Source organism: Macrobrachium nipponense, chromosome 8 (genome assembly GCF_015104395.2).
Source record: "Macrobrachium nipponense isolate FS-2020 chromosome 8, ASM1510439v2, whole genome shotgun sequence".
In the NCBI taxonomy this organism is placed as follows: Eukaryota; Metazoa; Arthropoda; class Malacostraca; order Decapoda; family Palaemonidae; genus Macrobrachium; species Macrobrachium nipponense.
The window spans coordinates 85,168,780-85,191,745 of NC_087203.1; the positions used below are offsets into that span (position 1 = coordinate 85,168,780).

The following is a 22,966-nucleotide window of genomic DNA, read 5'->3' on the forward strand; positions in this document are numbered from 1 at the left end:
GGTGCTGGGGCAGGGAGCTGAAACTTATCCTGTGTTTTTTTATATGTTACCCTATATTTTATGTTGTTTTTGGTTGTCTGAAGAGGTTGCAGGAGGCACCTCTCTTTGTCTTAATATTAACCCTTTGTATTTGGTTAGGTGGTCTGGTGGGTTTTGGCTCCTTGCAGAGGTAGTGGTAAGGATCTGTTAGGTAAGCGGACATGGTCCCTCTAACAGCATCCGACTTGGATTCTACCACAATAGGGGATCACATATCCCAGTGGTAGATCCGAGAGTCTTTCAGCATCAGGTCACGTCCTAGCTGTAGCTCTCCAGGCAATGCAGACTCAGAGATAGTATCTATGAAGTCTTCATCCTGAAAAGGTGAGAACCAAGGTTTTTATATCCTACAACATTAGTTGTTTCCCGTCTTACCTGTATTATTGAGCTGTCTCTTACCCTCCACCAAAGGTGCCAATCAGCTAAGTATATATCTGTCAGGGAAGTTCATGTACAAAATGATATTGTTAAACTACAATAAAGTTTTGTACATACTTACCTGGCAGATATATACGATTAATGGCCCACCCACCCACCTCCCCTCAGGAGACAGGTGGAAGAGAAAATCTGACAAGCTTACGGGAGTGGTTCGTACATCCGCCACCCAGCGGCGGGTAAGGTAGACCACCTGACCTACCTGTCGCGTGTGCCGCGAGATTTGAAATTCTGTCGGGAACGTCGGAGACTATAGCTAAGTATATATCTGCCAGGTAAGTTTGTACAAAACTTTATTGTAGTTTAACAATATCATATTTACTTCCTTAGTTCTCAGGTGTTTTCTGCCATCAAGCTACCGGAGGCATAAGCAATCTGGGCTTAATATACTTTTATGTAGTTTTAAAAGTGTCGAAAATTTTCAATACCTCGAGACCATTTTTTGTGACTGGCATGGCATTGCGGAAGGAAGCACAGGATATTCTCCTAGTATCTCTTCACCTTTTCAGGAAGGTGCTGAGTTTGGAGAGTCAGGGGGGTACAGTGTACTTGGAGCACCCACCACTCAGTGGATGGGTCTTGACTTTATTCAGTGTAAGTGTCAGTGTTTTTCTTGTTGTTTTATTTTGGTGCTATGCCCAGGGCAAGGGCTGGCACCTATCATACTTTGCTAGCCGCAGGAGCATTCCCTTTGCTGCAAAGTTACCCCTAAGTAGGAGGCGACCCTTGGCTCTTCCGCCACGCCAATACGAGTTAAGACGAAAGCCAACCAGAGGCAGTGTTCATCTGCATATCTCTCTTAACTAATAGGAACAACAAGTGTTTTTTCAATGCTAGCAACTTGCCTATTTTTTAATTCATTACATGACGTAATGCTTTGAAGTAGAATATGTCCATGACCCCACCTCCTTTCAATGTGGAGTCAGCTATATAATTACTGGGTAAGTCTCATACAAAAATGATATTTTTATGATAAAATAAGGTTTTGTATATACTTAACCCCGTAATTATATGATCAGAGCCCACCCGCCTCCCCTCTGGTGGACATTATGCATGAAACAGAATGAAGTGCTTTGCTAAGTTGTTCCTAGTATTGCCGTTGGGGGACGGCACTGTTACGTCTACACTGAACAATTGAAGTGCTACCCGCGAAATTTGAATTAGGCTGCCAAATATTGGAAACGATAGCTATATAGTAAGTCTCATATACAAAAATTATATTTTTATGATAAAATAAGGTTTTGTATATACTTAACAAGTAATTATATGATCAGCTATATAATTACTGGGTAAGTATATACAAAACCTTATTTTATCATATAAATATCATTTTGATTAAAAACTTTACTGGCTGGGAGGGGAGTCTTATGATAAAAATTTGGTAGCCCTAGCTTTCATAGTTTGGGCCTGCATAATGAACAGATAAACAGACAGACAGAAATTGCTTTTATATATTTAGATTAATCTTTTATGGCTTTTACATATTTGTATGATATAAAATAAAATATGCATTGCACTACACACTTACACTTTAATTGAAACATTCAATGTATTATTATTGAAATGAGACTGACCTAGTCACTAGAAAAGGCTAGAATAAGTTATCTCTTTTTGAGATATGTCTGGGTAGTACTTTATATGAAACTGCAAAAATTTACTGCAAAGTACAATAACATTGATAGTCATTGTGGTATGGTTTCATATTTTGAGGAGTGGTTTTGATTTCCTTTGAGAGTACATATTTTATCTTTGAGAAAAATATTGTTGTGTTTAATTCTGGCAATAAGTAAATAGACCATCTAACAAGATTAACCATGTAATATTCCATCTTTTTCATCTTTTTATCTCAATAGATAGGAGGAGTAGGACAAATTCCAAATGTTCCTGTTGCATCTGCTGCTCCACCAGTTGTCCCAGGAGCTCCTACTGCTTCAACAATGCAACGCACAGGCAGCCAAGAGTCTGGGTAAAGATGAAAAAATCATGCATGCTCTGTTATTTTATCATGGTGTTTTAAATGCTTTTTGTTTTTATAGCAAATATTTGAATAATGAAGCTGCAGTAATTAGATAAGAGTTTCTCACTAAGTTTTGAAACTGGTCAAGAACTTTGGTACTGTATGACAGAAAGAATTTCATATTCTTTACTAAAAGTCTAAAAATATATTTTCATATGTTTCAGAGGATCACAGACACCTGTTGAGTGGGCAATACCCCAAGCAAGCAAGCTTAAATTTACACAGGTCTTTAACATGTCTGATAGAGCAAAAACTGGCTTTTTATCGGGCGCACAAGCTCGGAACATTTTAATCCAGTCTCAGTTGCCTCAGCAGTCATTGGCACAGATATGGTTTGTATATATTCTTTTGTAGTATTGTGTGATTTTCTGGAAGTACTTTATTCATACAGTGGAATCTCGGTTTTCATACGTAATCTGTTCCAGAACATCTCATGAAGTCAGAAACGTACTAAATCCAAAACAATTTCCGTAAGGAATAATGTAAATCCAATTAATGCATTCCAGACACCCAAAAAATATTAACAAAAAAATACATATTTTAGAGAATAAACACAGCCTTACATATGGAAAACAATGAGAAATAAATATAACTGATTAATGAAATCGATGAATAAATATTTAACATCACTCATACCTTTATGGAAGACTCTTGTTATATGGAAGACAGAGAGGAAAGGAGAGGGAGGAAGAGAGGTTATTGTTTGGAAAGGGAATTTGCCTCCAGAAGGACTTCAGGTATCAATGACCTATCTGGGGTTACTTCCTCTCTTTTTACTGTCACTATCTAGGGTTACTTCCCCTCTTCGTTTTTTACTGGCACTAGGACAGGCTTGAAAGTCACTGGACCCCTGTTGCACAACAAAACTGTCTTAGAGACATTTGTTTCTGGTGTTTCTTTAAAATTTGCCTAAAGTGAATCACGACATTGTCATTAAACAAGTTGGAGACATGGATTACATCTTTGTTGGGATGATAATTCTCCACAAAATTTTTACATCACTCCACTTTGCAAACATGTACTTAATCACTGAAGTGGGCACATTATGTATGCCTGTTTGCTTTCTGAGTTTTTCAAACAAGCCTTTGCTTTAAATTCACTAACAGCAGCCCTTGTTGTTGGCATTTCTTACTGAGATCAGCATGCAACATCCTCCAGCACTTTCCTACAAGTTCTTTCTCTTTTAGAGTTTCTCGCCTTTTTTTTACAGAAGGGCTGACACTTGGAACTTTCTTTGGCCCCATGATGGCTTATTTAGCAGTTACACTCCAATAAAAAAAGACAAAAAACAATGAACACAAAAGCAGAATGCATCACAAGAGAACACAGGATGCTTTGTTTGGGTGCTCAGTATGGGGCCTAGTCATGAGGTGGGCCCTAGAAGGAGTGTTTCCGGGTGTACGAAATCAGAGTCAAAATTTTGTCGGAAAGAGTCTACAAAAACCAAATCATATGAAAACCAGGGGTATGAAATCTGAGGTTTGACTGTATATTAAGTTACAGTAATACCCCAAACACTATGGGAGGTTAGGTTCCAGACCCCCTCACTCAAGGGGAAGTTTTGCATAAGTTTGGCTAGGCCACTGAAAATGCTAATACAGTGGAATCTCGATATACGAAAGTCCCTACTTACAAAAAATCCAAGTTACGAAAGCAAGGATGAAGATTTTTTCCTCTGTATACAAAAATAATTCAGGTTGCGAAGGGTGTACTTTACACCTCAGAGATTTGCCCGGACCGCTGAGAGCAATTTTAAAACTCACGCGCCACCAACTGAGTAGACTCGCCACCATCCTCCCACTCTCCCATTGGTTCCTGATGCTAGTCACCGCCGTAAGATCCTGCTCTCCTATTGGTCAGCATCTGTCCCATCATCCCTCTACGTAAAGGCGTCCTTCGACCGCTTCGTCGCATCAGCGTTATCGTTCAGTCACATATACATATTTCGTTTGTTAACGTAAATTCGTGTTAGCAATTTTAAAACTCGCGAGCCGCCAACTGAGTAGACTCGCCACCATCCTCCCACTCTCCCATTGGTTCCTGATGCTAGTCACCGCCATAAGATCCTGTTCTCCTATTGGTCAGCATCTGTCCCATCATCCCTCAACGTAAAGGTGTCCTTCGACCACTTCGTCGCATCAGTGTTATCGTTCGGTCACATATGTATACATATTTCGTTTGTTAACATAAATTCGTGTTAGTGATTTTGCTTTCTACTTGTATACTTTGTCATGTTGTGTGTGAACTTAATTAACTTAATTAGCCATGGGTCCCAAGAATGTTGCTGAAGTTCACGGAAAGAAGAGAATGCTTTTTATGGAGACGAAGATGGAGATAATTAAGAAGTATGACGCTGGCATGCGGTTGAGTGTGATCGCTAAGGAATATGGCCGAAATCCGTCGACAATAGGCATCATCCTTAAGCAGAAGGAAGCCATCAAAGCAGCTTCACCTTCCAAGGGCACGACTATTTTGTCCAACAAGAGGAGCCAGGTGCACGATGAGATGGAGAGGCTGCTTCTTGTATGGATTAAAGACAAAGAAATCGCTGGCAATATGATAACCGAGACGGCAATCTGCCACAAGGCCAGCTCTATTTTCAGTGATCTGATTGTCCAGGCTGAAGACGACAGAGGAGAAGGGACATCTACGGCAACCCCAGACTTCAAGGCTTCTCGGGGGTGGTTTGATAAATTCCGTAAACGGACTGGCATCCATTCGGTGGTGCGGCATGGGGAGGCAGCCAGCTCAGACACGAAAGCAGCCGAAGCCTTTATTAAGACGTTCGACGAGATGACAATAAAGGAAGGCTACATTTCTCAGCAAGTCTTCAACTGTGACGAGACTGGCCTTTTTTGGAAAAAAATGCCTCGGACGTACATCATGGAGGAAGAGAAGAAGCCTACCCGGGCATAAGCCTATGAAAGACAGGCTTACACTCGCACTTTGTCAAGCCCCTACTCGTGTATCATTCCGAGACTCCTCGAGCCTTCAAGGCCCACAAAGAAGCTTCCGGTGATGTGGAGGGCTAATGGGAAAGCCTGGTTAACGAGACTTTTGTTCACCAAGTGGGTTAATCTTTGTTTTGGCCCGGCAGTGAAGAAATTCTTGGAAGAGAAGCACCTCCCTCTGAAATGTCTGCTGTTGTTGGACAATGCTCCTGCTCACCCTGCTGGCCTCGAGGAAGATATCCTAGAGGAGCATTCTTTTATCAAGGTTCTTTATCTTCTGCCTAACACCGCCCCTCTCCTCCAGCCCATGGACCAGCAAGTGATGTCAAACTTCAAGAAGCTGTATACAAAACATCTTTTCAAGAGATATTTCGACATCACCGATACCACAAACCTCACCTTGCGTGAATTTTGAAAGGAGCATTTTGATGTCGTGATACGCATCCGACTCATCGATCAAGCTTGGCAGGAGGTTTGGAGGCGAACCTTGAATTCTTAGTGGAGGAAACTCTGGCCTGATGCCGTATCGACCCGAGACTTCGAGGGGTTCAACGTGGGCGAAGCTGATGCAGATTCAGAAACAGTTGACGATCCTGAAACTGTTTTGCAACCAGATGTTGACGAGATCGTTGCACTCGGCAAGTCCATGGGGCTGGTTATCAACGAGGACGACATCAATGACCTTCTCGAGGAGCACCAAGAGGACCTTACGACGGATGACCTGAAGGAGTTGAAGGCCATGCAACATAACGTTCAAGAAGAGTTCTCTAGCAGCGGTGAGGAGGAGGAGGAGGACCCTAAGACAATGGCAGAAATTAAGGATGCTCTAGCTGCTTTTCATAAAGTGCAATCATTTGTAGAAAAGACACACCCCGTAAAGGCTTGTATGCTTGCGCAGTTCGATGACGTTTGCCTGAGTCGTTTCAGGAACATTGTGAAAAGCAGGCAGAATCAATCTTCCTTGGGTATTTATTTTTTAAAGAGTCCTTTAGTAGTAGTAAGCAAACAGGAAGATCCAAGTGATATGAAAAATGACAAATTTTCTATGACAATTTGTATTTTTCATAGATACAAACCTGAGGTCTTAACAATAGGATAATTTGTAGCGCTTAGCTAGATCCAGTTAAAAAGCAGATGAAAGCAAGGAATCTTGTGATATCTGGCAACGCATGCGTAGATCGGGTGAAGAGTGGTCAAACGCCGATCATCTATGCCAGTCTTTCCCAACTCAGGATGACTTAACAAAAAGAGGGGCGGCTAGAGGTGGGCAGTATAATGTTAAGACCTCAGGTTTGTAGCTATGAAAAATATAAATTGTCTTAGAAAATTTGTCATTTGTTCATACGGGAACAAACCCTCGGTCTTAACAATAGGATAGACTCATACTTGGAGGGAGTTATAAGATATCCTAGACCGGCTGGGGGCCTACCCGGCAGTCCAGCTCTCAAAAGAAATAGTTCTTGGAGAGGGACTGAAGCCCGTTGAGAAGCTAGATACACTAACATCTAACCACTCAGAACCTGAGTGACGCACAATGATATATGGGATAACCATTGTATAGGGAACCAAAGAGAAACTTTGACTGTCCAATAACAAACCAAGGCACTAGGGTTTGTAGTACTCCCGACTCCTCCTTGCTCAGGAGCGGAGCCTATGCTACTAAATAGTGGGTAAGATATAGTATATTGCACGACCACACTACCAGTACGACTACCTCACTCACCTATATCAGACCAGTCCAGCAAATGACGTGTCAATTCCTTAAACCGCCTGAAGGAAGAAGGAAAGGTACAAGAGAAAGAAGGAGGCCAGCCAACTCGCTCATTCTCTCATCCACACAATCATCTTAAGATACAAAGGTGCCCCGTTAAGGGCAACTATGAGTTACACAACCTGTTGGGCAGCCACCACATGACCCAGGGAAAACGTGTCCATAGATCTGTGGGCAACATCCTTAAGATAGAAGGAAGTGAACGTGGACTGGCGTAACCAAGTACTAGCACTCAGCACTCTATGTACAGCCAAGTTCTTTTTGAAAGCCAGAGAGGGACCAATACCCCTAATGTCATGTGTTCTAGCCTGCACAGACGTGGTGATGGAATCATCAAGAGTCAAGTATGCCTCTCTGATGGCTTCCTGTATCTAAAAAGAGATAGTATTCTTAGACGCCTCTATCTTTATACAGCCTGTACTGACAAAAAGTCTGTGGCAGCCTGGTCTAAGGTGCCAAGTCCTTTTAAGATAGCAATGCAGGGCCCGGACAGGGCACAACAAAACCTCTTGAGCATCACCACCCACAAAGTCAGTCAGTGATGGACTGGAAAACGAAGTGAACCTGTCATCATGCACCGGGGGATTTTGGGTCTTGGCCCCGAATTCCGGGACAAATTCAAAGGACACTGACTTCCAACCCCTGGTGTGCTTCACCTCATAACTCGGAAAACCATGGAGCTCTCCTACCCTTTTGGAAGATGCCAAAGCCAAAAGGAAAACTGTCTTGAGCGTCAGGTTCCTGTCAATAAGCGAAGCAGGGCTCATATGGACTCTTAGTCAAGCTCTTAAGCACCAAAGAAACATCTCACGTTGGAGGCTTGAGCTCTCTAGGAGAAGTCGACTGCTCAAACCCCTTAACTAGCAGGGAAAGTTCCCAGGAAGAGGAGATGTCGATACCCTTCAGGCGTAACGCAAAACTCAGTGCCGCCCTGTAGCCTCTAATAGCAGACATGGACAAACGTTTCTCGTCTCTGAGGAAGGTTAAAAAGTCTGCTATTCGCTTTATGACTCCAATCACAGTAGATCGCCCATTTGCCTTGGTAAACTTCGGAGGTTGACTTCCTAAGACTGCTGGACATGTGCCCAGCTGATTTCTGAGAAAAGCCTCTCTCTCAGAGGAGATAGTTGATAGCCTCCAACCGTGAAGAGACAGGGATTCTACTGACTGGTGGAACCTTCTGCATGGGGCTGACCCAGGAGGTGTCGCCAAGGGGGAATCTCCCTCGGAATCTCTGACAATGACGACAGCAGATCTGGAAATCATTCCGCCTGAGGCCACAGAGGGGCTACCAAAGTCATTCTGAGACCCTGTGAACTCAACAGCCTATTCAGAACCTGACAGATCAAAAAAATTGGAGGGAAGGCATACACCTCCATGTTGTCCCAGGGATGTTGGAATGCATCTTCTGCCAATGCCAAGGGATCTGGGACCACTGAACAGAACACCTCCAGCTTCCTGTTATAGTGTGTTGTAAAAAGGTCCAGCATGGGTCTCCCCCAAATCTGGAAAAGCTTGTCTGCCACCACTTGATGAAGGGACCACTCTGTGCCTAGGATCTGATCCCAGCGACTGAGTTTGTCTGCGACCACGTTCCGTTTCCCTGGGATATACCTGGCTAAAAGCTCTACCGAATTGCTGATTGCCCACTGGTGAAGCTCGACGGTCAAGGCATGAAGTTGCTGTGAAACCAGGCCTCCCTGTTTGTTCACGTAGGCTACCACCATGGTGTGTCCGACATGAGAACGACAGAAGTGACCCTCTACCATCCCCCGAAACTCCTTCAGACCCAGGAAAGCCGCCTTCAACTCCAAGACGTTGATATGCTGCTGCTTGTCCTCCAAACCCCAAACGCCTGAAGCGATGAGGCCACTTAAGGCGCGCCCCAACCTGCGAGGGAGGCGTCCGAGAACAGAATGAAGTCCGGAGGGAGAGAACGCAGAGGGACGCCTTTCAATAGATGCTGGTCGTCCAACCACCAAAGAAGGTCTTCTCTCACTTCCAAAGACAGTGGGACCATAAACAGGGGAGAGTCCCCCGCCGGAGACCAGAATTCCCCCAGTCTCCATTGCAGAAACTGAAGATGAAGACGCCCATGAGAGACCAGCAGCTTCTCCAGGGAGGATAGCACTCCCAGAAGAACCTGCCACTGATGAGACTTTGATAGGAAGTTGTGCGCCACAGCCCGCAACTTCTCCAATCTCTGATCCGACGGGAAAACTCTTGCCACTGTCGTATCGATGACCATGCCCGGGTAGAGAATCCTTTGAGTGGGTACGAAGTTCGACTTTTCCTGGTTGACTAATATGCCCAAGTCCAGACAGAACCGAAGAAGACGATCCCTGTCTTGCAGCAGCTTCTCCCTGGAAACTGCCAAGACCAACCAATCGTCAAGGTACCTCAGCAAACGGATCCCCTGAGCATGGGCCCAACTTGACACGAGAGAGAAGACCCTTGTGAACACTTGAGGGGCTGTGGTCAACCCGAAGCACAAGACTTTGAACTCGAAGATCTTGTCCACCAGAGAGAAGCGAAGGAACTTCCTGGACGTGGGATGAACAGGCATTTGGAAGTATGCGTCCTTCAAGTCTATCGACAGCATGAAGTCGCCTTCCCTTATGGCTGCCACACCGAGCGCGGGGTCTCCATCTTGAACCGTGTCTTCCTGATAAAGCAATTCAAGGTGGATAAGTCGATCACAGGCCTTCATCCTCCCAACGCCTTGGGCACCAAGAAGATGTGACTGTAAAACCCTGGGGACGGACGCACTACTTCCGCTATCGCATCCTTGTCCAGCATTTTCTGCACTTCCTCCCGAAGAGCCAAGAACTTAGGAGAATCTGGGGGATACGTCTTCCTGAGCTGTGGCTTGTCTGACAGTGGAGGAGAGAAGTCGGATGGCAACAGGTATCCCACCCGAAGGACATCTACCACCCATTTCTCCGCCCCGTAACTCTGCCACTTGGCCCATTGGCCAGCCAGGCACCCCCCCACCCGTGGCGCAGGAGAGGGAGAGGCGCCCAACCTATCGACGGCCCCCTTGACCTCTGCCTCTGGGGCCTCTTCTTGGTTTAAAGGAACGAGAGCGAAAGGGGCGTTGATCCTGAGACTTGGGCTGTGTCGAACGGGAAGGCCCTGCCAAACTCGAGGTCCTCGATGGCCTACCAGGCGACAATCTCCTCGACTGCTGCTGGACCGGGAGAGGAGGAGGGGCCGGACGTCTCTGAGGGCGGGACTGATTTAGACACGGCTTGGTGCACCAGTTGGTTCTTGGTGTCAGCCCGGCGTCGTTCTATCGCATTTTCGAGTTCTGTCCGTGGGAACAAGAATTGCGACTCCAACAGATCACTGTTTCTCATGGCCAGCAAAGACTCGGTATCGAGTGACCTCTCCATCCTAGACAAAGCTGTGTCCCTCCTAACCAGAAGAAGATTAGCCCATAAATTGGCACTGAGGTGAGCCAAATAAGAAAACGCCTTGCCCCCGGACTGCAAAAGACTGGCAAGGGAGGCGGCATTCACCAACCCTTCAGGGGACCTGGCAGAAGCTATCTTGGCAATCACCACAGACCAGAGGTCCAGCCAAGACACCGTCTGCAACAAGGAGGCCGCCGTAGATTCCAAAGCTAAGGCGTCTTGCGGAAACAAGGACGGAGCCACTGACCTGACCTGTTCCAACGTCAAACCCGGCTTCAGGCGAATGACGTCTGGGTCAAGGTAGCATGAAAACAAAAACGCAGCGCTCGTAGCATAGTACTTCCTATGTCTTGTGAGAGGTGGAGGTAGTAGTTTGGTAGAGCCTCTAGAGCGAAGTGAACCGTCCTGGTCAGAAACAGAGGCGTTAACCTTCTGCAAGACCGACTGAACGTGCCCTGACAACGGCAGCTGAAGAGATGATTTGGGGTCCTGAGTAGCTCCCACCAAGACTTCCAAGCAAGAAGGAGTGTAAGATGACCGAGCCTGAGTCCTACTTTCCAAATTGTTGAACTCACGAATGGGATCAACAACTTCCGAAAAGGAAGACAGAAACTCCTGCGTGTCCCCCTCCTCCTGCTCTGGCACCGGTGACCGACGAAGAGAAGGATGTGTAGGCTCTTCTAATGCGCCGCCTTCACCAAAATTCACAGAAGGGTTAGTAGTCAAACAGTCTGAAACCCCTACTAACCTATCTGGGCTGGGTCCAAGCGTCAGCCTCCGAGACGGACCCACTGTAACACTAGGCACATCACTTACCTCAACAGGTGACTCCAGACGTCCATGAACAGACACGGGCGTGGCGGCCGTACGTACGTGAGATGGGGGGGAAACTCGAGCACTCGAGATTGACGGAGAATCCCTTATAGTGGAAGTCTTGGAAGCACCAGTTAGAGAGGCAGGCAAACACTCCGGCTGCACCACCTCCGTGCTCACTACCTTCAACCTCTTGACAGGCGCCTTCAGATCTTTACGGCGACAAATAGGCCTGGGAGAAGAAGGAGCACTACCATCACGTGCACCGACAGGGGAGGTTGCAACACGCTCGCGATGTGCAAGGACGGAAGGGGTGGGTGGGGTGGTTGCACGTACGAGATTCGGCGGCGAAGCAACCCCTGCAGAACACAAATCACTAACACTGCCCGAAATCACAGCACTCGGGAACATGTCCGCGTTGTTCCTCCCTTGGCGGCAAAGGAAGGGCAAAGTCCTTAGCCTTCCAACGCTTAATACGCCGATGAGGTGTAGAGGGAGAAGAGGGAGAGGAAGACTTCACTAGCTGCTTATGCGCACTCTTCACGGAAGGCGGGGACGAAGCAACGCATTTCTTACCAGTCCTCCCAACCATTAAGGCAGCCAACTTCACATCCAACACAAAGTCCAGCCTCTGAAGCACTACCTGGCATATGACCTCGGACTGATGTGCCAGAGAAGGCTCCGAAGACAAGGAAGGGAGATGTTGCGAACTGGGCGGCAGTGATGACATCACGGCTAAGTGAGGGGGAACGGAGGAGGCAACTAGGAGATACATCATCGATGAGAGTGACGTCACAAGTGGTGGTGATGTCACAGCTTCCCCCCTGAGCGAGGGGGAAAGAGACACCACTGGTGGAGGAATACACAAAGATGGGCCCCGTGACGTCAACAACGGGGCTGACGCTGCAGCATCACTCAGATACAAGGCGATGGTAGACGCTGGCGGAGCAATACAAGATGGCCGACTGCTCCCACCCGCAGAGACGAGGCCGGGAGGAGGGGGGATGGCCTGGCTGGACCGGGAAGAGGGGGTGCAACCCTCCACAAAATGCACTAGCAACCCCTCCAAGGACGGGGTACCCCCTAGCCCAAGCGTCTTCCAAATCACCACCATTTTGGACGTCTCCGACTCTGGAAGAGAAGAGAATGATGAAAAACCTCACCCTTCTCGGGAACCGAAATAGTTCCCGAGGAAGAGGGGGCTACATTACAAAAAATACACTTGTGACCTACCGATACTTCCATCAACGAATCAATTGAAGAAAAGAAAGGAAGGAGATGCAGGGACAACGCTACTATGGGAGTTGACTACTGCAGAAGACAAAACAGGAATAGGAGCAAAGCCCTCCCAAGTAGGAAGAGTGGAGACTCTCCGATGTTCCCTCTTACCATAAAACTTCCTCCACTGCTCCCCTCTTACCATAAAACTTCCTCCACTGCTCCCCTCTTACCATAAAACTTCCTCCACTGCTCCATAGGGCATGCCCGGCATTCCGTACGAGGATTCGTAATCGTACAAAAATTCGAACGACACCTACTACATGTGATGTTGAGGGTCTGTCGCTGATGAAGCCAAAAAACGAGAACACGGCAACCCAGGAACTCCGGGGCACAAACGCTGACGTCAAGAAGGAGCAAAAGAAGCCGTAATACCAGGTAAAAAAAAAACACACACACACACACACACTAAAGAAAACGAAACGGGCAAGGACCGGGAAAAGGCCAAGAGAGGAAAAACCCAACTCTCGTCGAGGCGGTTAAGAAAAGACTGGCGTAGATGATTGGCGTTTGACCACTCTTCACCCGATCTATGCATGTTTTGCCAGATATCACAAGATTCCTTGCTTTCATCTGCTTTTTAACCGGATCCAGCTAGGCACTAGAAATTATCCTATTATTAAGACCGAGGGTTTGTTCGCGTATGAACAAACAGAAAGTTGAAAGTGGTGAAGAAATTGAAATTTTGTAAAAAAAAAAAAACGTAAAGTATATAAAAGTAAAAAAAAAAAAATGTAAAAATCAGATAAAGAAAAAAAAATTTAATTTTAAGTTTTTTTGTAAAGTTAAGTATTAATGTTTTGTGCCATTTTTTAATGTGTTTCGTAAAGTCAAGCGTTTATGTTTTCTGCCATTTGTCCTCCTCCTCTGCCGCCACTTTCTGAGATCACCTCACTACATGCGTACGTACAGTATTTCTTGTACCATGTACACTAATACACTTCATTTACAGGTACAGTATAGGTTATGTTAGGTATTGAATGGTCCAAATTGTTGTATTTCATTGTTTATTGGTCAATTTAGCTTTATTATAAAATTTATTGTGGTGTTTTTGTAGGGTTTGGAACGAATTAGGCAATTTACATGTAAAATGTAGTTCGAGATACAAAAAAATCAGGTTACGAAGGCTTTTCGGAACAGATTAATTTCGTATCCTGAGGCACTACTGTAAATGCTTGCTTCTAGAGTTTGAATACTAAATATGACGCTAATCATGCTCCCTAAGTATTAAGCTAACTAATGAAGTTACTGTAATTTCATTTAAAAGTTAGCTTAATACATTAACCTTAAAGAAAAAATGAAGGGTTGGTAGAAATATAGGAGTATGAGGATTATATGCATACAACGTATTTCTCTCTTCTTTACCCCTTCAGACTGACCAATCTATTTTTAGAAGTCTTCTCAACCACTTTTAAGACATTCTTTATTCTGTCTTTCTCTTTGTTCTGAAATTCCTTTTCTTGAATAAACAGTGATTTTAATGTATGACACTTACCTGGCAGGTATATATATAGCTATATTCTCTGTTCCACCTGGCAGAAATTTTCAAATCTCGCGGCAAACGCTAGTAACCTATTAGTAGTTCAGGCAACCACCACCCCGTTACCGTGGCGCTAGCGCCAGGAACCGTTCCCACTTGGGCCAGATTTTCTCTGCCAGCCGAACCGGCAACATTGTTGGTGGTTCCCTGCTAGGATTTTAATTCTCGTTGCTGACTTTTCATGGATTTTTGGTATCGTACTTGGAAACTTTAGATTGGCATTCGCTTTGGATTGTTCGTTAAATATGTCTGACACTGGTAGTATGTTTAGAGTTTGTGTGAAAGAGGGATGCAAGGTAAGGTTGCCGAAGGCTTCGGTCGACCCTCATACTATTTGCAAGAAGTGTAGAGAGAATGTGTGTACTTGGGAGAGTAGGTGTGTTGAGTGTGAGAATTTGTCAGAGAAGGAGTGGAAGATATTTATGAAATATGTTGAAAGGTTAGAGAAAGATCGAGTGAGGAGATCTGTTTCTCGTAGTGAGAGGTCGAATACTTCTAGTAAAAGGAGTGAATGTGTTTCCTCTCCAGCTCCTTCTAATGTAGAGATGGTAGTACCTTCTCCCCAGGTATCTCCTGCGCCCGCTGCTGTATCGGAGGAGGCGAACGATACTCGGATTGTTAAAGTGTTCGCTGCCCTTGCGTCCATGGGTGACGCCAAATACAGCCCCTTACAGATAAAGTCAGTGCCTTTGATTGTGAGGAAATGAAAGTAGTGGAGGGGGCGTCTGATTGTCTCTCTCGTGCTCCTAGACCTAGACCTCTGTCAAGCTCCCAGACCCAAGGGAGAAGGCATGTCGACAGTCGAAGGGAGGCGAGAGAGGTTTTGTCACGGTCAGGCGTCCCTTCGAACAGTCCCGTTGTAAGATCCCAGGCTGTTGCAGTTCACCACAGAAAAGGCATAACTGGGAAGTGTGCGTCCTCGGATGGTTCGACATCAGAGAGGGAACATCGGTATTCGGTAGTGTCTCGCCCCCTCAAGAGGACTTTAAGGACATCGACCACTCAGGATAGACGTTCTCAAGATCGTAGCCCGGAGGTTTTGTCCTCCTCGGAAGGCGGGGACGCGGTTCCGATCAAGAGGAAGAAGATCGTTCGTTCGAAAGAGGACTCGGTACGGCCGTTACGTTCCTGGATTTCGGCCAGAGACTTTCCCCCGTCCTCTTGCTTGTCTTCTCCTCTTCTCTCTCCTTCGGGTAGAGTTCAAGATCGCTCTCCTTTACATCTTAGTCCTTCTCGTCATCCTCCTCCTTCTGCGGCTGGCCGTCAGGAAGATAGTACTAAGGATTTCTTAAGGGAAATGCAGTCTAAGCTAGCAGTTCTCGTTAATTCATGGGATGCGCCTTTGCAAGGATCTTCGAGGCGTAAGGACGATTTCCTTTCCGTTAAGTCTTCCAAGAAGACGGAAGACAAGTATTCGCTCGCCGAGGATTTAGGACACACTGGCTCTACGAGGACGGGCGATCGGGTAGTGTTTCAGGACGCAGGAAGAAGAAGAAGATGGTTTCTGAAGAAACAGGACGCAAACGTCAGGACGCGGAACCTCTTGTGGATGCAGGACGCAGGCGGTAGGAAGCAGATGTGTCTACGATGGACGCAGGACGCAGACGGCAGGACACCGATACTTCGTTGGTTGCAGAACGCAGACGGCAGGACGCCGATACTTTGTTGGTTGCAGGACGCAGGCGGCAGGACGTTAATCCGTCAGCAAAGCGTCAGAACGATAGTGATCTGCAAGACATTTCTTCAGCAGAAGAAGAATTGGACTTTGTTGAGGAGAAGAATGTGGAACCTTCTTCGGATTACAAGATCCTCACTTCACGTCTTCTTTCTATTTTTGAAGGGGAATTCCAACGTATGGCGCCTTTATCTCCCCTGTCTCAGTTTTCCAAGACTAAGACTCCAAAGAAATCCTCATTCCTCAAGATGACTCTTTCGATTTCGGCTAAGAAGGCTCTTTAACGAGTGAATAACTGGCTGAAGGACAAGAAAGAAGCGGGGAAATCCTCTTTCGCTTTTCCCCCAGCCAAGTTAGCATCGAAGTCGGGAGTATGGTACGCTACTGGAGAAAGTCTTGGCCTGGGAGTACCTGCCTCCTCCCAGGGGGACTTCTCCAGTATAGTGGACAGCTCGCGCAGACAGGCGTTGCAGTCTGCCAAGGTCTGGTGGACTTCGTCCGAGTTTGACCATCTTTTTAAAGGAATTTTTAGGACTTTCGAAGTCTTCAATTTTCTAGATTGGTCTTTGGGAGCATTGGCAAACACCTTAGAAGACGAGAATTCTCAGGATACGGAAGTGGCTAAGAGCATTATGTCCTGCATGGACAAGGCTCTGAGAGATGGAGCGAATGAACTGGCATCATTGTTCACAGCAGGAGTACTGAAGAAGAGGTCGCTTTTGTGCTCTTTCGCTTCGAAAGGTGTTTCCAACTCTCAGAAATCGGAGTTGATGTTCTCTCCCCTTTCAAACCAGCTGTTCCCTTCCGAGGTTATTAAGGATATAGCGCTGGCTCTATCTCAGAAGGCCACTCAAGATCTTCTCTCTTCGTCAGTAAGGAAGTTTTTACCATCCAAGTTGGTTAAGAAAACTCCAAAGGAATCAAGGCCTTTGCAACAGCCCTTTCGAGCAGAACTTTCGCTCGACCCGCCTTTAGAGCAAGAGAGTACCGCAAAAAGAGGAGCCAAGACCACCTCTAAGCAATGAGAACTCAGTCCTCCAGACAGCAGTAGGAGCCAGACTTCAAGAATTTTAGGAAGTTTGGCAAAACATGAATGCAGATCCCTGGGCCATCAACGTAGCTCGGGAAGGTTACAAAATTCCTTTCTTAAAGAGACCTCCTCTCGCAACATCTCCGAGAGCCCTAGGGGCAAATTACAACGATTTAGTGAAGAAAACGGCACTGTGGGATCAAGTCTCTTCCATGCTAGAGAAAGGAGCCATAGAACCTGTTCTGGATCACGAATCTCCGGGATTCTACAACCGGTTGTTCTGGTTGCGAAGTCCTCGGGAGGTTGGAGGCCAGTGCTGGGCGTAAGTCAACTAAATGTTTTCGTGGAAAAGACCAACTTCACTATGGAGACGAACGATTCAGTACTGGCAGTGGTAAGTCCAGGGGACTGGATGGTTACCCTGGACCTACAAGATGCATACTTTCATATTCCGATTCATCCAGGAAGCAGGAAGTATCTAAGGTTCGTGATTCAGAACAGGGTCTTTCAATTCAAGGCCCTGTGCTTCGGCCTTTGCACAGCCCCCCAAGTGTTCTTGGGGATGATGTCCAATGTAGCAAGATGGTTGCACTTACGAGGGATCAGAGTCTCTTTTCACTTGGACGACTGGTTGATAAGATCCAATCGAGAAAAAAGTCAATGTCTGGAGGACCTGAAACCAAACGTTGGATTTAGCAAAAGAATTGGGTCTTTTGGTAAACCTAGGAAAGTCTCAGCTGAATCCCAAGCAACAGATAGTTTATTTGGGGATTCAGATATCGTCAGCGACTTTTCGGGTTTTTCCGTCCCCCGAAAGGCAAGCCCTATGCATTCGGAGGGCGCAGGACTTTCTAGAGAAAGACCAATGCTCAGCAAGAGAGTGGATGAGTTTTACTGGGCACACTCTTCGTAGAGAGGTTCACTTTCTTAGGAAGACTGCACATGAGACCTCTACAGTTTTTCCTGAAAGAAGCATAGCCAAGAAAATCGCAACCGTATTCCTTCCCAGTTTTTCTAATTCCTGCCAAAGTTGAAGGAGGAATTAAATTGGTGGCTAAACTCTAGGCAGGTTAGCAGAAGGATCTCTCCAACAGAAGAGCCCAGACCTCATCTTGTTTTCCGACACGTCGGACGCAGGTTGGGGAGCGACATTAGGCCCTCAAGAGGTGTCGGGTCTTTGGAACGAGGAAGAAGCAAGTTGGCACATAAACAGGAAGGAACTGATGGCAATTTTCTTGGCCTTGAAGTACTTCAGCGAGTTGATACGCGACAAGACAGTGCAGATCAACTCGGACAACACCACGGCTCTGGCATACATCCGCAAACAAGGAGGGACTCATTCTTTTCCCCTCTACATGCTAGCAAAAGAAGTTCTACTTTGGGCGGAAGAGAAAAACGTTTTTCTGCTCACCAGGTTCATCCAGGGGGAGAAGAATGTCAGAGCGGACCTGTTGAGCAGAAAGGGACAACTTCTTCTGACAGAGTGGACGTTGCACTGGAAGTATGCAGAGCCTGTGGAAATTGTGGGGTCTGTCCGGTAGTAGATCTTTTTGCTGCGACAGCAAAAAACAAAAAAGACTACAACCTATTGCTCTCCAGTCCAGATCAGGAAGCAGTGGATGCCTTCCTGATGGATTGGACAAACCTAGACGTATACACTTTTCCTCCATTCAAAGTACTGGGGAAAGTTATGAAGAAGTTCAGGGAGAGCCAAGGAACGAGGATGACCGTAATAGCTCGGTTTTGGCCAGCCCAAAGTTGGTTCACAGAGGTACTGGAATGGACAGTAGATACACCAAGAACTCTTCCTCTAAGAGTAGATTTACTCAGACAACCCCACTTCGACAGGTTTCACAAGAATACCCTCGCTCTGGGTCTGACTGCGTTCAGACTATCGAAAGTCTTGTCAGAGTGAGGGGATATTCTAGAGAGGTGGCCAGTGCAGTGGCTAGATCCAGAAGAACCTCCACAATCACAGTATATCAGTCGAAGTGGGAGAATTTCCGGAAGTGGTGTAAGAAGAGGAAAGTGTCTTCATCCAGTACCTTTGTGACCCAAATCGCAGACTTCCTCCTATACTTGAGAAAGGATTTAGGATTGTCGATTTCTACAATCAAAGGTTATAAAAGTATGTTGACCTCAGTGATTTGGTACCAAGAAACAGCCCCAATGCAGGCCACCTGCTTGGAATCTCGATGTTGTCTTGAGGCATCTAACCTCTAGTAAATTTGAGCCTTTAGATAAAGCCTCTCTGAGAGATGTATCTAAGAAAGCTATCTTTTTAGTCGCCTTGGCAACGGTTAAGAGAGCTAGTGAGCTTCAGGCCATACCGAAGAAAGTGGGATGGAGACATGGTAACGCAGTGTGTTCATTCCAGGAAGGTTTTTTGGCCAAGAATGAGAACCCTGCTAATCCTTGGCCAAGATCCTTTGATGTCTTGGGTCTTTCTGATTTAGTGGGACATGAGCACAGAAAGATTTCTCTGCCCAGTGAGAGCATTATGTTTTTTATATTGAGAGAACAAGAGAGATCAGAGGGAATTCTGATGCTCTTTGGTGTTCAGTCAAAGACCCCAGTAGACCCATGACAAAGAATGCTCTAGCTTTCTTTATGACAGAGTTGATTAGAGAAGCTCACATGTTGTGTCAAGAGCAGAGCTTCGGTATTTTGAAAGTGAAGGCTCATGAAGTCAGGGCAGTTGCGACTTCATTAGCATTTAAGAAGAATTTAGCCCTCAAAGAGATTATTGAATCTACATTTTGGAGAACTAATTCAATATTTGCATCTCATTATCTTAGGGATATTCAGACAACCTTTGATAATTGTCAGACGCTAGGTCCATACCTGGTCCTCTGGTACAGTATTGGGCAAAGGAGTTCACATAAACCTTCTTTTTAAAGCTAAGTAATTTAATCAGGTGATGGTGTTTGTTGTTTGTTGGTCGTCTGAGAAAAGTGTTGTTTACTTTTATCAGTCTTGTTAGTATTATCTTGGTGTGGTGTGTGTGTAGTTCAGGTAAATGATCTATTACTAGCTTAAATGCCGTGGCATAAGAGGGCTGTAGGGTTCTGTCAACACATTGGTCACGCCCAGTTGTCAGTTCCAGTCTTAGCTTCTTCAACATACAGGACACTTCCTTGTTGAGAGCTCCTAAGGTTTAAGCAGGCTTAGAGGCAGGACCTATGAAGTCAGCTACCTTAGCAGGTAAGGAACCTAGAGTAAATTGATAATTTTAATTATTTATACTCTAATAATGTTGCTGTCTTTGACCCACCTCCAAATGTGTCAATCAGCTATATATATACCTGCCAGGTAAGTGTCATACATTAAAATGAAGTTTTTGTTTTTATACATTCAACTTCCCTGCCAGATATATACTTAGCTATAGACTCCGTCGTCTCCGACAGAATTTCAAATTTCGCGGCACACGCTACCGGTAGGTCAGGTGATCTACCGCCCTGCCCTGGGTGGCAGGACTATGGAACCATTCCCGTTTTCTAATCAGAATTCTTCTGTCGCCCTGCCATCAACATTATTGTTGGTTCTCTCGATTGGTTTTTCTTTTTTCACTGGCAATTGATCTTCTTGACCACTTTTGGTGACGTATCTGGATTGTTGGATTGGCATACGCTTTTGTGGACTTGATTTTGGAATTTTCTTTAATAATGTCTGACTCTGGAATGGTGGTTGAGACGTTGTGTGAATGTAGGCTGTAAGGTGAGGTTGCCGAAAGCTTCGGTAGACCCTCACACGGTATGCAAGGGTTGCAGGGAGTATGAATGTTCTTTTACTAATACTTGTAAGGAATGTGAGAACTTGAGTGAGAACGAATGGAAGAATCTAACTAATTATTTAAAAAAGTTAGAGAGAGAAAGAGTGAGGAAGGCTTCTTATAGAAGTTTAAGTAGTTCTAGATCTGAACTAATTCCTAGCTTGCGGGATCTTCCCCAAGGGGTAAGTATTGCTACTTCTCCTTCCATTGCAGCCCCTTCTCCTATTGCAGAACCTGTAGATTCAGCAAAAGAACTTGCGGATCTAAAAGCAGCCTTCAGTTGATGGAAAACAAAATGGCTGCCATACAAGGTAAGGCTAGTGATTATTCAGTGGACAGTGATATGAGTGTCCCCAGTGTAGTGGAGGGGCATCTGGTCGGCTCGGCAACGCTCCTAGGTCTAGACCTCTCAAGCTCACATGCCCAGCAGGAGAAGGAATGTCGAAAAACCGAAAGGAGGTTGTGGAGAATCCCCACCGATCTGGTGTCCCTTCGGCGGTTTCTGTGACACCCCAGACTGCCAAGGATCGCTATTGTAAAAGCGTCCTGCGTGAGTGTTTTTCGTCGTCGGGATCTTCATCTCCGAGACGTGATTGGAGAGATTCTGATCGATCTCGGCCACTCAAGAGGAGTTGGAAGGCTCCGACTATTGAGTTCGAGACCCAGAAAACTTCCCTGAGGAGTCTCCCTCGGGAGTGAAGAAGGCAAGAAGAGCCATTCTTTCAACCAGAGTGAGAAGGAGGCAGGAGGTGGAGGCTATGGACTCCTCCCCTCCTCCTTCCCCTCCTCCCGAAGAGGATAAAGAGGAGGTTACGAAGAGATTCATGATGGCGATGCAGAGCAGATTTCGTCTTTTGTAGGAGTTCTGTCAAAGGAGCCTCCTAAAAGGAAAGACTCTTCCTTCCGATCAAAAGATCCTCCAGACGTATGGAGGTATCTGCCGCCAGGATCGATACTCCTACTCGAGTGAGGTTTCCGGTACGAACCTGGATGAACCTATCAGACGTCTGGCACCGGCAGGAGTGAGGAGTCACCCAGGAGGCAGGAGCCAAGAGCCAGGAGTGAGGAGTCAACCAGGAGGCAGGAGCCAAGAGCCAGGAGTGTGGAGGCATCCAGGGGCAGGAGTCAGGAGCCAGGAGGCAGAGCCAGGTAGGCAAGAGGCAAGAGGCAAGAGGCGGAGTAGGAGTCAGAGGCAGGAGCAGGAGCCAGGAGGCAGGAGGCAGGAGGAGGAGGCCAGGAGTCAGGAGCCAATTGAGCAGGAGTCAGGAGGCAGGAGTCCGGAGTCGGGGCAGGAGGCAGGAGTCGGAGCCAGAGGAGCAGGAGGAGGAGTCAGGAGCAAGGAGTCAAGAGCCAGGCGGCAGGAGTCGGAGACTGTTCCTGGAATTTATGATTCTCCAGGAGCTCCTCTCCCTTCAGAGCGTAGGAGATCTTGGAAGGACTCTCCCTCCAAACGTGAACTTTCTCCTTCGTCTGATCGAGGGTTAGACGAGTTGTCTGATGACGAACCTCCTGCTAATGAGGGACTCTCGAGTTTATAAAGTCTTAGCCTCATTATTGCTTCAAGAATTTGGAGATTCTCTTAGTCCGGCGGCTCCTCTCCTCGTTCTCTCTTTTCGAGCTCGGCTACGGCAAAATCTTCGGCCTTTGAAAATGAAGCTGCTATATCGATGAAGAAGGCACTCCATTCTTTAGATTCTTGGATGGACAAGAAGAAGGAGTTAGGAAAGACGTATTCTGCATGCCTCCTTCCAAACTACATGGAAAGAGAGGTATTTGGTATGGGACAGGAGAGACTATGGGTCTTTCTCTACCTGCCTCAGCAGATGCGGACTTTTCCAATTTAGTGGAGGCCTCTAGACGTCACTCTTAGGATCGGTCAGAGCGACGTGGAGCACTTCAGAGTTGAACCACTTTCTAAAGGGACTTTTTGTCACTTTAGAGGTGTTCAACTTTCTGGATTGGTCACTCGGAGTTCTGGCCAACAAATCTAAAGATCCGGAGTTTCTTAAAAACCCAGAGATTCTCCATAGCGTCCTGTCTTGCATGGACAAGGCAGTACAGGACGGTTCGGGTGAAGTGGCTTCCCTTTTTGGTGCTGGTCTCCTGAAAAAGAGATCAGTAATGGATCCCTATATTGAAAGGGGTTTCTCCGAGCCAGAGGACTTGCTTTATTGTTCGCCCCTCTATTCGGATCATGTTTCCTTCTCAGTTAGTGAAGGATATATCTCG

General features: G+C 46.2%; 1 protein-coding gene across 15 annotated transcripts in view; it reads left to right on the forward strand.

Moving 5' to 3' along the window:
• The window catches only part of LOC135222896 (intersectin-1-like), a 553,230-nt gene that overhangs the window by 82,131 nt on the left and 448,133 nt on the right, over positions 1-22,966 (forward strand). For all 15 annotated transcript variants that reach the window (XM_064261271.1, XM_064261270.1, XM_064261274.1 and 12 more), the window contains 2 exons: positions 2,328-2,440; positions 2,656-2,823. In XM_064261271.1, coding sequence (XP_064117341.1) covers positions 2,328-2,440; positions 2,656-2,823 — 281 coding nt within the window. The remainder of the gene's footprint in view (positions 1-2,327; positions 2,441-2,655; positions 2,824-22,966) is intronic.